Raw genomic sequence first — 16054 nt, 5'->3', positions numbered from 1 at the left:
TTCAACAAAATACGATTAAGAGCAGCATTACAGACAGGTTACCCACAATTTGCTTAAGTAATTAATTCCAGTCTACCCGTTCCATACGCTTAACCAATTGAAAATAACTTACAATTAAAATTGATCTTCAACTTAAAATAGGGTCAATAGATTCATGCAAAAAAAACCTTAAACTATCCTATTTATAGAAAAAAAATCTTTTCTGCGCAGATTCTATAAAAAAAAAAAAACAAAAAAATTTGTATAAATTAACATTTCCAAACCTGCTTCTTCATCGTTCAATTTCTTGTCGTCTAGCAAATGCAAATCGGCACCTTCTTCCTTCTTCATCAAGTAGCAGTTCCCTGCAGCCGAAGTAGAAACACCTGCTTGATCATTAAGAACAGGTTCATCATCAACATCATCAACAACAACAACATTATCATCATCAACATCCGCATTCAGTGTCAATGACTCTAAATTGTCATGGTCAACCTTGTCGTTGTCGTCATTTGCATTTTCTGATATTGCTGCTGCCCCATCAACCTCATTCTGATCCCCTCCTCCCATTGTCTCTTCTCCTATCGATTCAGTCTTTTCTGCTGCACAAGCAGCAGCAGCAGCTCCTCCTTCTGCATCAGCAGATTCTGTTTCTTCTTCGTTCATCATTTTTTAATGCCTTTTAGACAAACTAAATTTCACTGAAAACTTTTAATTTTCAATGAAAATAAAGAAAATTCGATTATTTTGCTCCATAATTTAGCTAAAATTTGGTTTTCTTTTGGATTTTCTTCATCATAATTTTTTTTTTCTACACACTATAACGGGTGGTGGTAGTAATTCTGATTGGTATACACATAAAATTTTCGTAATTTGATTTATCACAATTTTGTTGCATTATTTTTAATGAAATTTCATATACACTTTAGGGCATTATGTAAATATTGAAATAATTGATGGAATATTTGACAATGCTGAGAGATTTTATGTAAAAATTTTCATTTTCTTTTTTTCAGCACACACTGAATTTTCCGATAAGCGCGGCGCCCGTTATTGGAGTCTGTATTTTTTTTTTTCTTCTTCTACTGCCACCCCAACAGAGTAGCCAACAAAACCAAACTGACAGAAAGTTTACAAATGAATAACAACAACAATGCAAAATAGTAGTTTTATCTCTTTCTGTTTTAAATGTAGAAAGTAGAACTGTCAAATGTTGGTTTTGTTGCTGAAAACGTAAATTCTATGTTTTTGTTGATGGGGAATATGTTGCAGAAATAAATTTTATTGGAAGCTTTGTGTATATTGGAAGGAAAGAAAACGGTTTTTGTTGCCAAGAAATTTGAATTTTTACGATCATTAAGTTCAGAAATTCTTCGATTGGAAATATTAGGGACATTTGGTTAACGTCATTTTCTGAATGACATTAAAGTGCCGGGCTACACGGTGATTTTTCAATCGCCTAACCAGTCAGGTTGTAGGCAAGAGGGGTGAGGATTTTCCTCTTTTTGACGTTTGTTACTAAAAAATGTGAATCGGAACGTGATTGGGCACAACACTGTGTAGCCAGGCCCTTAGGTAGACGAGTAAATCGAGTTAGGGAGGATTTCCTTGCCACACTTTCCAATAAAATTGCCTTAATTGGAAGGATTGTTTTTGTACAGTACACCAATCAGAGACCGGAAAATTGACTTATTATTTAGTCCCTAACGTTTCTGAGAGCAGATGCAAAGTAAAAAACATTTTTAATTGAACTTAGGCCTTTATAGCGAGTGTCGCTTGTCTATCGATAGACGAATTTTTTCGATCATCGAAAATGAATTTTGGCATTAAAGCGATGAACGTGTGTTTTTAAGCTATTGCATAGATTTTAACGCAGGAATGGCATGGGGAGCGAACCAAGAAATATCGTAACGAAGTGTTTAGAAGAAGCCTTGTAAATATAAGTTAAAGAAGACCTTTATAAGATCTGTTTGAACCGTTCTAAAGAAGCCTTGTGTTTTTAAGTGACAGAAGGCTTTCATAAGACCTGTTCCAAGAGGTTCTTGTAAGTATGCAATGTTTTCATCTCATAAGTATGCAATGTTTTCACCAGTAAGTATGCAAAGCTTTTATCCTGCAGACATGCAATGTTTGTAACGCTTTAGAAAAAAACATTGAATTTTTATGTGAGGTTTCAATTAGCTCCCTTTTTCCATTCATCTTTAATATTCGAGTATGGTCTACTGGTAAGGTGCTGACTTGGTATGCGGGATCGATTCCCTGGCCGGAACATGTGAAAATAAAAAAATGTGTTCTTTTTCAATTAAAATAATATTCTCATCATTTCAGAACAACAGAAAAAGCAGTAGAATTTCCGAAAAAGGAGAAAAAACAAAATGGAAGAAATGAAAAAAATAAAATAAATTGAAATAAAATAAAAAGTAGAAAATGTAAACAGAAAAAATCAAAAGAAAATAAAAGAAATTAAATAAAATTCAATAAATTCTTTTTTTTTATGCATAAATTCAACATTTTCTACAACACCTTCAACAACTTCTATAAAGCCTTATTATAACATCCTACGCAAGTGCATTAAATAAACCCTCTGCAGGAAGACCTTCGTAAGGCCATTTTAAGCTGTTTGTCACAAGCTATTAGCTTGTGGATTCCCTGTGAAGGAAAGTTCTATGCAATTTCGGTAAAATGCGCCAAAATGATTTGTATGAGACCTGTCCTTCTTGTTATGAAAGCCAAAAAATAGCTTGCATTGACCCTTATGAAAGCTAAATTGTTACTTGGGAAATAAATTATAATTGCATAAGTTGATAAAAAATGCAATGGAATAGCTTTACCGCGGCAGTCCTCGAGTGCCACAAGTCTTTTTTTTATTGTGTGCTGGTCGACGATAAAACTAAGCACATAAAACTGATATACAAGTTTTGTAAGCTATTGGTAGATACTAGATAGTTTTTTTTTTTCATCATACAAAGTTCAAAATTATCAAAAATACGAGGAAAATTAGATAAAAGGTGTGCTGCTAGCTTTTATAATGATGAAATAAGGGATCAGTGATGTTAAATAAAGGTAATAATATCGTGGGCACTAAGCTTGAACCACTTAACTGCATTTTTGTTGATGAGACTATCGCCAAAACCACGAATCTAATTTTTGGAATAGCCTAGGAAGGGCCATCATGAATGTCACTGAAGTATTTCTTCGTTTTTCTCAAAAACTCCAATTTTGCAGTTTCGTAATTTTACCTTTGCGCCCACGATATCATCTTTCAAAATTTAGAGGTCTTCCTGATCAAAGCATGGCTAAACCTTAAAAGTGATGAACGCTCCTAACCATGGTGTATAACAAATTCTTACTCGGAAGACTTTTTTATGTAGACGTTATTATCTTTAATATAACGAAACTACAGATTCGTTCAGGAACTATCAAGATATTCACAAAAGGTAATTTCATATCTTAATTAATTTAAGTGACCGTTATTTTATTTTTATAGAGAAAAAATTCCTTAACTTTTTAATCAACACACAAAAAAACAAGACTTTATGAAAAAGCTCTACGATCGTTTCTTACCTTCAAACAGGCTACATGACAAAATGCCAAGTTGACGATATTAATTTGACACAAATATCGTTTTTTAGCGATGCACAATGCTACCACGTCAATCGTGCCAAGATGCAGACCGGAAGACCTATGGTTTTCGTAACTACTGTTACTCTTACTGATATCTTTCACTGCACACGTTCCTGCAGTAGTCGCCCGGACTATATTGCGCGATAAAATTCATCAACTCAGAAAAAAATTGAAAATCTTTAAAAAAAAACTTACGGTCGTATTAATAAAAGTTGACTTTAAGACAACTATCCAAATTTGGAACATGTGTTCAAAAACCTTGTTTATTGTTATAATCTTATTGTTGTTATAGCAGCCAAACTTAGACATAAGAGGAGGTTGTCTTAACCGTAAATAATGTGATATTTAATTTTTATTAAATAAAGAAAATTTCCTACAATTTAAACAAAAATTAAACAGTGGCCCGTATGCATAAAAAATAGTAAATACTAGCAATATAAAATTACTAAGTATAAACTAGGTTTGATATACACAAAATGTGAATAAAAAGCGTTCATAATTTACAATTTTTAAAGTACATAAAAGCATTTACTATTTTTTATGCATTATGGCCCAGTGTCTAATCAAACTTACTTACTTAAGTTGGCGTTCACAATCCAGGATGAATCTTCCTCTTCCACGTTGCCCATCGGGTTTGAATTTGAAAACTCAACAGGTTTTTATACGCTCTACATGACCCAGCCATATAAACCGCTGAATTTTCAGTTTCCTTATCAGGCCGATGTCGCTGTTAGGCCAGTAAAGCTCATGGTTGTATATTCTCCTCCTTTTTCCCCCGATGCACACTGAATAGATCGTTGCCCGAAGAAGGTTTTCATCCACTTTTTTCAATGTCCATGCGTCCGCCCCAAACAGCAGAACAGGGATGATAAAGATCTGATGTCATTGTGCGAGATTTTAGTAGAACCTAAGTATACAAAGTCTCTGAATACTTCAAAATTATATCTGTCCATTGTGATGTTTTGACCGAGCTGGCGGTGTTGTGCCTCTCTTCGATAGAGATTGTATGTATCGATTTGGAATTCTTGGGTCTTGTCTAAAATTGATGATGAAGATGACTTACCTCACCTAATACCACATAACAGATCAGATCACAGGTCGTTGGCAAAAATTCTAGGCGATAACAGAAGATAGTCGACTAAATTTTATATGCGATATTGATATTGACTTATCCCTCTTTGGTTGGCACTTTTCAAAGCTCCAACCTCAGCTCAGATTCTCCTTTCTTGTAGATGGGCTATTATTACAGATCAGTTGGAGTATACTCCTAACGATATCATCTCCAGATGTTTTATACTATTCGATTTTGAGATCGCTGTTTTTACATATTCGGCCTTATCACCATTTGTATCTTAAATTTGCAACGATTCCCAAAAAAACAACCACGGACGGAATCCGTTCGTAGTGGAAAATTTCATACAAATCGTCACAACGATCGGATTTTGTGATTGTTTTTTCGGAAATCGTAGAAAATTTTCGATGCGAAACGAATTCGTGATAAGGCCGATTGTTCTGCCCTAAATCGGAATTCTCCTACTTTCCCGTTTTCATTGCAACAGTCTTCTATTACTAACAAAATAAAATCTTTCTGATCTTGTCTATGTAAATGGCCCTTGAAGGTTCACTCAAACGCTACAGTTGAAATTTGATTCAATTACAATCTCAATGTACAATCCCAAAAAAACATTTTTCTCATATTCATTTTATTTTTAGAGATTTTATTAACTTCCTCGAGAAGATTAAAAAAAAAAAAACTGAATTTCAAAATATTTAATTATTGTTATATATAAAAACGTCTTGTGTGGGATCTTACTTCCACAATTTCTTAATCGACATATTCTTCTCGGAATCCTTTTGCATAACCTTGGCCACTGCCATCTCAAAGTCCTCCTGTGTAACATGAACACGACGTTCTCGCAACGCATACATACCCGCCTCTGTACACACCCCCTTAACTTCGGCTCCCGATGCTCCTGGCATCAATTCAGCAATCTTCCTCAAATTAATTCCTCGTGTCAAATTCATTTTGCGGGAATGAATCTTCAAAATATCCAAACGAGCTTCCTCATTTGGTGGAGGGAATTCAATCTTACGATCAATACGTCCAGGTCGGAGTAGAGCAGGGTCAAGAATATCAATTCGGTTGGTAGCCATAATAACTTTGATGTTCTTGGTGGCTTCAAAACCATCCAACTGATTGAGTAACTCCAACATGGTTCTTTGGACTTCCGAGTCACCACCCGAACCTGATTCAATACGAGATGAACCAATTGAATCAATTTCATCCATGAAAATAATAGAAGGAGCATGTTCCCTAGCCATGACGAAGAGTTCTCGCACCATTCTTGAACCCTCGCCAATAAATTTCTGTACCAACTCAGAACCAGAAACACGAATGAAAGTACATTCAGTGTGATGAGCTACAGCACGAGCTAGCAAAGTCTTGCCAGTTCCAGGAGGTCCATACAACAACACTCCTTTCGGCTGAGCAATACCAAGAGCATCAAAAAGCTCTGGATGCTTCACGGGCAATTCAATAACTTCTTTAATTTCTTTAATTTGTTTGTCCAAACCTCCAACCATTTCGTAGGTGGAGTCTGGCACCTTCTCAACCATCATAAGCGACACCAAAGGATCGACTTTGTTTGGGAGAATCTTGTGCAAAGTGTAGCTTTCGTTGCGGAGGGCTACACGACAATTTGGCGTGACGTCATTGATGTCAATGTTCTTATCAATGTCAACGACAAATTTGCCTTCGGGATGAACTTTAACAAGGACTTTCTTTTTGTCCATGGGTTTGACAACCTCACCGACATAGCTACCTTGTTCCTGGAGGAGTTGCAATTCCTCACGGAGCATACGAACTGGGGAAATTCAAGAATTTCAATCAAATTCAAGTTTTTTGTTTTAGGAGGAAACAAATAAAAACATTTTGAGAAGAAAGCTTACCTTTTGCATTTAATTCATTTCGCTGAGCTTGTAAACGACGAAGATTTTGTGATTTTTCAGCAACGACAAGTTGAAGTTCTTCGATCTTTTGGATGTAATATGAACGAAATCCCTCGCCTTTGATGCTGTCTACATCCATCTGGCAAATGGAGATTAGTATTAATTTTTTTTTTAGTTCTTGGTCAAGAAAGTAATTTAATTTACCTTATTTCCGGCAGTCATGATGGTTTAGTATTTTGCGTTGAATAAAACGCTTTAGTTTTTAGAGAATTTGTTCAAGAAAAAATCAACAAAAGCGCACTTCTTTGATAGAAAAATGGTTTTTTTGTACGAAGTACGATGAATCGACAAACTCGGCAAAATTTTTTTTGACCGTTCTATTTTGTTGGTTGTTCTTTGATGTGAGCTTTGGGAAGTGTTGGAAAATAATTTGAAATAACGAATTGGGATAAGGGTGAGGTTATATTTTTGTACTCGTTATTTAAGAGTTCGGTGGTATTTTTTTCGAGTGAAAGGTGTATTCATGAAACCGAGAAAACTTTACCACATAGCAAAATGGAAAAGTTTAGGTATCATGAACTTCCCTAAAATAAATTTGCATAAAAGTGGTCGACGGTGATTTATTTAGAGTTAAAGCTTAGTTCAATTAAAAAATTTAAGTGACCTCAACTCCATATGCGTTTCGCCCAGGTATGACAGTGGGCTCATCAGTTAGATGCTGTCATACCCTTACAAAGACGCAATATTTTAGTCCATGAATACAGACACTTATAAAAATCACAACCTAAATAGACTGTGAATTTTAATATTTTAGGGGAACATGTAGTTTTAGGGGCCTAGTACCCAGATCACGCTAAATTTTAGCTGAGATTTTTTTCTCCGTTTTACTTGACTTATTTTTCGTCCGCTTCATTTTGAGCAGGGTTGTAAAAAATCATTTTTTTTTTTAAATAATAGGGGTATTCACGATCCGATGCAACTGGTCTTGTATCATTGCAAAAGTGCAAAAGTGTAAAATCTTACAACACTACAACAACAAAATATACGGATTAAAATTTTACAACAGTCTTGCACTTTTGCTATACCCTAGACCTATTGCAAAATAAAAATACAATAGAGTAAAATTATTTTTGACAGATGGCAGCTCACCGTCGCCCTCGCCCTCGCCCATGATAAACAGTTTGTCTTTTTTATTCTGTTTATTATGGTTGTCGGCTTGTCGGTACTCATGTCCCGTAATTTAGTTTCTTTTGATGTAAAATAATTTGTGAAAATTAATTAACCCGAACAAAACAAAGAATTAAATTATAAAAAATGGAAAAAAAAAGAAGAAGCAACAGTGGAGGAACAGCCCTGTTAAAAAAATACATCATGGATTTCATTCATGCTTCAATAGGTGTGTTTTTTTGTTTATCTATATAGATTTTGTGCAAAAAAACGACATCGAGATTTTTGAAATCGAAACAATTTACGTGTTAAATACAACAAAAACTTTATCTGTATAGATTTTTCAAAAATCCAGATAATTATCCAGATTTTACTTTCTCTCGATAGAAAACAGTACTGCCAAGGTACATTACAGGTATTAAATGTCAGATTCCATTGAACGACAGCTGCAGTTGACAGATATATGACAAAAAAATATAATATTTAAAATTGAATTCAATTAGGAATAGCAAACAACACAAATCAATGTAAGTACAAGCATATTTTTTGAAAAAAGATGAAAATTGTACCATAAAATTTGTTTTGTTTTAATTTGATTAATAATTTTAGGATTCACGTTTTTGCAAGAGTGCGATATCTTCCGCAAAATTAAAGAAAAAAACCTGAAACCAGATGGAAAGTAAAACAATTTATTCTTACAATGAGCTAGCATAATTTATCTTTTTTTCTAGGAATTATTTCACAAAAGAAGAATTCTGTGTATTGTGCGCTTGTATCTTAATCGTGCCGGTACCTTCAACCCCCATGCAAAGCCAAATGTAGTGTAAAATGCTCTTGGAATGCCCGCTCGTTTGCGAAAACGTTTATTCTTTGACGATAAACATGGATAAATGATAACAAAGATCTTGTTGTTAATCATTTGCCTCAATAGAATGCCCACCACAAAAACAGTCTCATAACTTTTTAAAAATATACACGTCATGTATGTGCGCTGCGAAGAAAAGCCGAAAAATATTCCCCCAGGAAATACTTTTCATCCCAAACAGCAGACAGCAATAAGCAAGACAATCCTAACATCGCATTATGCAGCTCATTCAACACCCATATTCTTCAGCTCCCTAAAATTGACCTCACTTTATGTAAATGATATCAGAACCAAGACCCGTTGATGAAAAGCCATCTTAGAAGAAGATCACTTCACTGCCTGTGCAAATGATGGTATCGACGTTTATAAACTTGGACGACATGTGATGTGGAAACAATATCATCTTGAAAGTTGATGTGGAAGAAATATTTGAAAGAACGTTATAGTAAATGTTTCAGAGCATCATTTATGTCCCCAATTTTGATTGCGGGTAATTTTTTTTTATTAATTCTCCTTTTTTGGTTCTATATATTCCTTATTCTTTCTTCATCAGATGAACTCTGCCTGCATTGATGTCGTCCTGTTTCTGTAGGACATGTCTTCTACAGATGGCTCTAAAGCCCCCATCGGGATCCCGAGAAAATGATATCTGCATAAATATTCTTCGCAATTACTTTCCCCTCCTAAACAGCTATGCAGCGGAAGGAATTAAACCCCACTCAACCAACCCTACAACTGGACATCCGGGTCTGAACACCTCGAGGACAACCGCCTAGACAGCAGACTTTTTAAATAAAGTTTATCCATGTATTATATTTGTTTATATTTTATAACTTTGTCATTATTTAACGTTAGGCCCCCTTTGTGCTAACAAAATTTTGTATCTATCAATGTATCTTATACTACGTTTCCACCTATCCTAAATCCGAGATTTAGCTAAGTAGATTTAGCACAAATCTCGAGTTTTATTCTAAATCTCGGATTGAAAGTAGGTGAAAATCTTAGATTTAGGCTAGCTGAACTCAAATCTGAGATTTAGCGAAGTAGATTTAAAATAAATCTCGAGATTTATTCTAAATCTACTTAGCTAAATCTCGGATTTAGGGTAGGTGGAAACGTAGTATTAGAAATAAGTTATTTTAAGTCAATAGGAAGTTCAATAAATCAAAATTAAAATTAAATTGCAATTAAACAAAAAACTTATTTGCAAGCTAGCATTCTTGGTCCAGCTGTGGGAGTCCTTACAAAGGCGGGATATTAGTGAAATAAGAATCGTGGTTGATAAGTTTCAATTATTACAACTTAAAATTTTTATTTGAATAGTTTTGAAGTCTCTTTTAATACATTTTTCTTTAATTTAACCACATAAATTCACTGCCCAACACACAAAAATTTTCCCGATCGTTGTTTATCATGTCTTACTAAATGGAGGGTGCTGATTCCGAAAACAACATTTTTAGTTTTTTTTCTAGCAGATCTAGTTTTTAAATTATTCATACATAAAAACTCATACAAATTTTTTTTTGTAAATTTTTAGTTTGTATTTTTGTTTAGCTACTGAACCGAAATACATTACAGTCGAAATAAATTTTTCCAGCGAAACTTTAAAAACGCATGTGATAAGAAAAACTAAAAAGATTTTAGAATGAAATTACTCCCAAAATGTGAAAAATGAAAATATCGGAAAAATTACAGCTCATAGAAAAAAAAGTGTGATTTTCAGGCTTAGTGGACCCAAATACATAAGGTTTGATAAAAAATTGTATGGAAAATGTTAACAAACAGTCAAAATATGCATAACTTTAAAAATAGTAGAAAATTGCCACCAAAATGTGAAAAACTAAAAAATAATAAATAAAAATAGAGCTTCTAGAAAGAAAAAAATGTGATTTTTAGAATTACTGACCTTAAATACATTAAATTTATTAAATTAGTATAATTTTTTCTGGAAAATTTCAATAAACGATCAAAATGGGCAAAACTTAAAAATTAGTATGAACGAACATGCCCCTAAATATGAAAAATTAAATATTTCAAAAACTAGAGCTGATAGAATGAAACCATTATGATTTTTGAGCAAATTGAATCCAAATGCATACGATTTGGTATAAATTTTTCTATAAAATTAAAAAAGTTGAAAATTGCTGGCGAGTGTTACTTGTTCTTCTCGATTTCCTTCAATTAAACTTGATGCTGTTGCAAACCATGCAAAGTGAGTTTGTCTTCATCGTCGATATACACTTCCATGGGCTAGATTAAAGGGGGACAAAAAAAATAAATTAAATATAGCTATGCATAGCATATATAACCACAAAAAAAAAACACTAACCCATATACATCACATACAATTTGTACAGTAATGGAAGTTTTCTAAAGCTAATTCTGCTCATCGACGAAAGAATTTGTGGGAAGCATTGTTACGATAACTTGCGACTGATGCTGAGGGCACTTCGGTATCCTAATTTAAATTACATATATCAAGGCGACCACTGCCGTCGACAGAAGCGAACAAGGCGGGATGAATTGGAGACCATGCAACATCCATAACATTATCTTAATTATCTTTAAATGAATATAATGGTTTAGTGTCCTACAAGTAAATACAAAAAATGTTATACATATTGGTCGTTATATCTAGTAGATATTAAATTTCACCTTAAGACTACATAACTTAATTGTCCAATCATTGGACGATGTAGGGAAACAAATCTTCAAAATCTGGTGTAGATTGATTTGGATGAGTTGGTATTCCCGTCACTGGACCCAAATGCTTCTCATAGACTTCAGACACACCCGAACGTATTCCATGTCGATAAGCTTGAGTAAAAATAACGATTTATTTATAAGCAAATGGAAAATCACAACAAACTTTTACCATTCGACGGAAAGGACATGCAACTGATAGCAATTGGCTTCGATTGCCGTTGCTGCAATTTCAGTGTATCTTGCGGCATCGACAACTTATCCAAACTCCATGAGCAAAGCTTCCCATCGGATGAGATGGATATCACATTGTGTGCATTCTGTGTGCCAACCATTTGCAAAACAATACACTGGGTGCGTATGTGCAGTTGCACTTAGAGGTGTCCTCTGGATGGGTGTCCGCTTTTGCACTCGATTATCCCATAATACAATCTGATCGGAATACGTTCCAGCGAGTATAAGATTTTGATTGAATTTAGCAAAGCATGCTGACATATATACATATCTGACAATGGAATACATCTTCGGGTGTTTGTTTTTTATATTTTGTGTTCCAGACCATTACAACACTATCTGGTTCATTGGGACTCTCCTATAAAAAGTTATTTAGTGGGTTTTAGATAGAATTGTAGAAAAAAATACAAATGCAAACCTCATTATTGTGATATGAATCAACAATCAGTTCAGGAATATGTGTTGACCAATTCATTGAAGTGATGCATCGATTCTTAGACCATCGGTCTTCGTAGAAAGCTCGATTCAATGATAACCTAGCATGTGTCCTCTCATCGTTTGACTCTTCATTATCACCACCTCCAATGTAGTCTGTGTAGATGTCGACATTCTCAGATAGAGACCAGCGCGTAGAACAAACCTCTGAAAGTCCTCCGACAAGATGATCATCTGTTTTTGTTCTTCCGATAGTTCCTTAACTGAAAGCACAAATGTTAAATTGATGTAAAGAGAGGAGAGAAAAAATTCACTTACTCTATTTTTCTCTTCAGGTTCTTTTTTGTGTTCAAGTGGTGTTATGGCTGATGCAACTTCCTTCATAGTGGGCAAACCATGTGGTAGAATTCCTGGTGGTAGTTTGGAATGGTCACCATTGTCGATGTGTGGCAGCGATCTCTGTTCGTCATCTCCTTGGGCATCATAAGTAAGCATAGGTAAAACAGGAACAATTCTACGATTTTTTTTGTTTGTTTTTTTTTTTTCTCTCATTTTGTTTAGAGCTTTGTTTTATTAAATTTTAATTTTTTAAATAAAAAAGCAAAAGCAAACTTTTTGACAGACAGCTGTCAAAGTTAATGTTCAGTGCTGCCAAACTTTTACACGGATTTCAAAAATCTCGATGTCGTTTTTTTGCACAAAATCTATATAGATAAACAAAAAAACACACCTAATATTTACTATAGATAAGAAAAGGGGCGTTCACGATCTATTGTAAAAAAATAAAATTTTACATTTTTACTAGGCCTGTTGCACCAGATCGTGAATACCCCTATTGATTGCAAATAAAAAAATTTCCATTGAAAAAATATTTATTGTAAAGCCTGGTACGCAGATCGCGCTAATTTTAGCGAAGATAAAATTCCCATACAAGTTATCGATAATTTGTATGGAATTCAATTTAGCTCGGCTAAAATTTTTCGATAATTTGTATGGGAGCTAAAATTTAGCTCGAATAGCGGCTTAACTGAAAAATATTTGCATTAAAACAAATTTTTCATTGCAACTGAAAAATATTTGCATTGAAAAAAAAAATCGTTGCAACTAAAAATATTTTGCATTAAAAAAAAATTTTTTTGCAAATGAAAAAAATTTGCATCGAAAATAAAATTTTTATTGCAAATACAAATATTTGGTACCTATTGAAAAAAAAAATTTATTGCAAATAAAAAATTTTCTGTATTGAAAAAAAAATTGCTTTAAGGTATAACTACAACGGCCACTTTTTGCAAAAAGTCAAAAAGTGAAAATTTTCAAACTCATTTTGTGCCACTTTTTCTGACCACAAAATTGAAAATAATGATGTAGAAAGCTTATTTTTTGGTTTAAAAAACAATTTTTGTAGTTTTTTCCAAAAACAAATAGCGCTAGAAGGAAATCAAAAATGTTTACTTTTGTAAATTTCCCACTTTTTAGGTCATTTTAGTTATGGCTTTAAGCCAACAATGCAACATATTTTTATGGGAGCTATAATAACTCGACTCGATCTGCGTACAGATCGCTCTAAATATTAAACGTAATCGAAAAAAAATATCTATCCCCATTTATCGATCCGTGTTGGCCACCAGGAGCCGTGACTACATTGTGTCAGTACGATTTGATACTTGAAATGAGATAAATTGCGAAATTGTCTCATTTTTGGGCTCTAGTGAAAACACGCTGCAAGTTGTAAAAACTTGGTTCGAAAATTGTGCCGGAAAGAGAATAAAAGCAAAGAAAAACGAAAAAAAGTTTACTTTTGTACTTTTTCACTTTATGCACCAATGAGTGAAATGTAGGCAATAGCCGTTTTTTATTATCACTTGATCCATATAGATCATTAATTAAAATGTATTACAACAACTACATGAGATCTTGCTTTTCATCAGGATCACGAATCGTGATCTTGCTTTTCATCAGGATCACGAATCGCAATCTTGCAAGATCTCATGTAGTTGTTGTAATACATTTTAATTAATGATCTATATGGATCAAGTGATAATAAAAAACGGCTAATACAAAGATATAGTGCAAAGAGGTAGTGCATTATAAATTTATATTCTGGTTTTCACTAGAGCCCAAATGTGATAATTTCGCAAATTATCTCATTTCGAATGTCAAATCGTATAAAAAAAAATTTAATTTGGAATTTGAACTGACCTAATTTGCGAAATTATCTCATTTATTGGTCTGCAATGAAAACAGGCTATTTATTACCAATCCTCAAGCCTGGTACGCTGCTCGCGCTAAAATTTAGCTGAGATAAAATTTCCATACAAGTTATCGATAACTTGTATGGGATCCATTTTATCTCGGCTAAAAATTTTCGATAATTTGTATGGGAGCTAAAATTTAGCGCGAGCAGCGTACCAGGCTTCAATAAAAAATAATCAAAAACAAAAATAGATCTGAACACAGCCACATTAAACAAAAAAAAACCTGAACTCACCCTTCAAGCAAGAAAACTGAGTTCAACAAAGAAACTCCGACCTCAGACCGCGAAAATCGGGGTTGCACTCACACACTTGCAACTTTTTGTGTATGAACACAAAGTCAAACGAGAATCGTGGTGAAAAAAGAGAAAAGAACAAAAAAAAAGACAGACATAGCCAACAAGAGCAAAAGCGTCATTTTGTTATTTTTTGTTGAAGTGTATAATCGCGTCGTGTCTCGTGTCGTTGTTAGCATAATACATGTTAGTATAATTATAATTAATTATATCAAATTATAAATATGGAAACAAAAAAAGGTATGTTATACAACATCGCTCAAAATGTTTGGATTAAAGTGATGTGTTTCTGCTTGTGTTGTAGATGTAATCTCTAATGATGAAGGAAAAGGCAGAAGGTGAAACATGCGATTGGGCATCTCAAGAAACACCAACAACAGCAGCAGCAACAAATAAAATAAAATGAAAAAATGTATTGTATCTTATATTGTATTTATTGTGAAAGTTACGTTTGCCAAAATAAAATAAAAAATAAAAAAGTTTCAGTGAAAAAAAATAAATCTTGTTTTTTTTTTGGTCGCAAATGCAAAACGTCATCCCTTTTTTATTCCTCTTTCTGGTAGGTTTTCGCTGCTCCGCCTCGGATCCGACTTCGGCTCCGTTTTCTCGGAATGGAGATTTTCACCACACCAATACATATATGCAATCGACTTCGCGGTGATTATAATTTCCATACTAATTTGAGCCGCCTTCGGACCAGTTTCTGATCCGAAGTCGGACTCAGCTCCTCCTCAGGCGGAGCGGATTCGGACCGAGGTCGGACGTGTTTGCTTGAAGGGCACTACCCTCCCTTCAAGCAAACAGGTCCGACCTCGGTCCGAATCCGCTCCGCCTGAGGCGGAGCTGAGTCCGACTTCGGATCAGAAACTGGTCCGAAGGCGGCTCAAATTAGTATGGAAATTATAATCACCGCGAAGTCGATTGCATATGTATTGGTGTGGTGAAAATCTCCATTCCGAGAAAACGGAGCCGAAGGCGGACCTGAGCCGGAGCAGCGAAAACCTACCAGAAAGAGGAATAAGAAAGGGATGACATTTCGCATTTGCGACCAAAAAAAGAACAAGATTTATTTTTTTTTCACTGAAACTGTTTCATTTTTTATTTTATATTGGCAAACGAAATTTTCACAATAAATACAATATAAAATACAATAAATTTTTTTTCATTTGATGCTGGCTGCTGTTGTTGGTGTTTTTTTAGATACCAAATCGCATGTTTCACCTTCTAGATTTTTCTTCATCATTAGAGATTACATCTACAACGCAAGAAGAAACAACATTTTAACCCAAACACTTTGAGCGATATATAAAACATACCTTTTTTGTTTTCCATATTGTTTATAAATTAATAAAATTGTTTATAATTAATAAACTAACATTATACAAACAACGACACGAGACACGACGCGACCAAACACTTCAACAAAAAATAACAAAATGACGCTTTGGCTCTTGTTGGCCTTGTCATTCTTTTCCTTTTCTCATTTTTCACCACGATTCTCGTTCGACTTTGTGTTCATACACAAAAAGTTGCAAGTGTGTGAGTGCAAG

At 34.1% G+C, this 16054-nt stretch overlaps 2 protein-coding genes, 1 long non-coding RNA gene and 1 pseudogene across 3 annotated transcripts in view; 1 reads left to right on the top strand and 3 right to left on the bottom strand.

Annotated features, from left to right (window-relative positions):
* LOC129911366 (E3 ubiquitin-protein ligase HECW2) overlaps positions 1 to 1087 on the bottom strand; it is a 36334-nt gene extending 35247 nt beyond the window's left edge. Inside the window, exon 1 of the mRNA XM_055989137.1 lies at positions 264 to 1087. Coding sequence (XP_055845112.1) covers positions 264 to 648 — 385 coding nt within the window. The 5' untranslated portion in view covers positions 649 to 1087. The remainder of the gene's footprint in view (positions 1 to 263) is intronic.
* Positions 1088 to 5300: 4213 nt separating this feature from the next.
* On the bottom strand, positions 5301 to 6909 carry LOC129911384 (26S proteasome regulatory subunit 8). Its single transcript, XM_055989182.1, has 3 exons — positions 6757 to 6909; positions 6553 to 6691; positions 5301 to 6467 (listed from the first exon to the last, which is right to left on the bottom strand). Exons 1-3 carry the CDS (start codon positions 6772 to 6774, stop codon positions 5413 to 5415), a joined length of 1212 nt encoding a protein of 403 aa, XP_055845157.1. The 5' UTR covers positions 6775 to 6909; the 3' UTR covers positions 5301 to 5412.
* A 1059-nt stretch (positions 6910 to 7968) lies between these two features.
* Positions 7969 to 9477, top strand: LOC129911405 (uncharacterized). Its single transcript, XR_008771630.1, has 4 exons — positions 7969 to 8246; positions 8329 to 8398; positions 8451 to 9074; positions 9138 to 9477. It is a non-coding gene; the product is annotated as an uncharacterized LOC129911405 (long non-coding RNA).
* A 1811-nt stretch (positions 9478 to 11288) lies between these two features.
* Positions 11289 to 12617, bottom strand: LOC129909732 (cytoplasmic dynein 1 intermediate chain-like; annotated as a pseudogene).
* Positions 12618 to 16054: the final 3437 nt, after the last annotated feature.

This window comes from Episyrphus balteatus, chromosome 2 (assembly GCF_945859705.1).
Source record: "Episyrphus balteatus chromosome 2, idEpiBalt1.1, whole genome shotgun sequence".
In the NCBI taxonomy this organism is placed as follows: Eukaryota; Metazoa; Arthropoda; class Insecta; order Diptera; family Syrphidae; genus Episyrphus; species Episyrphus balteatus.
This window is presented reverse-complemented; position numbering and strand designations above follow the sequence as displayed.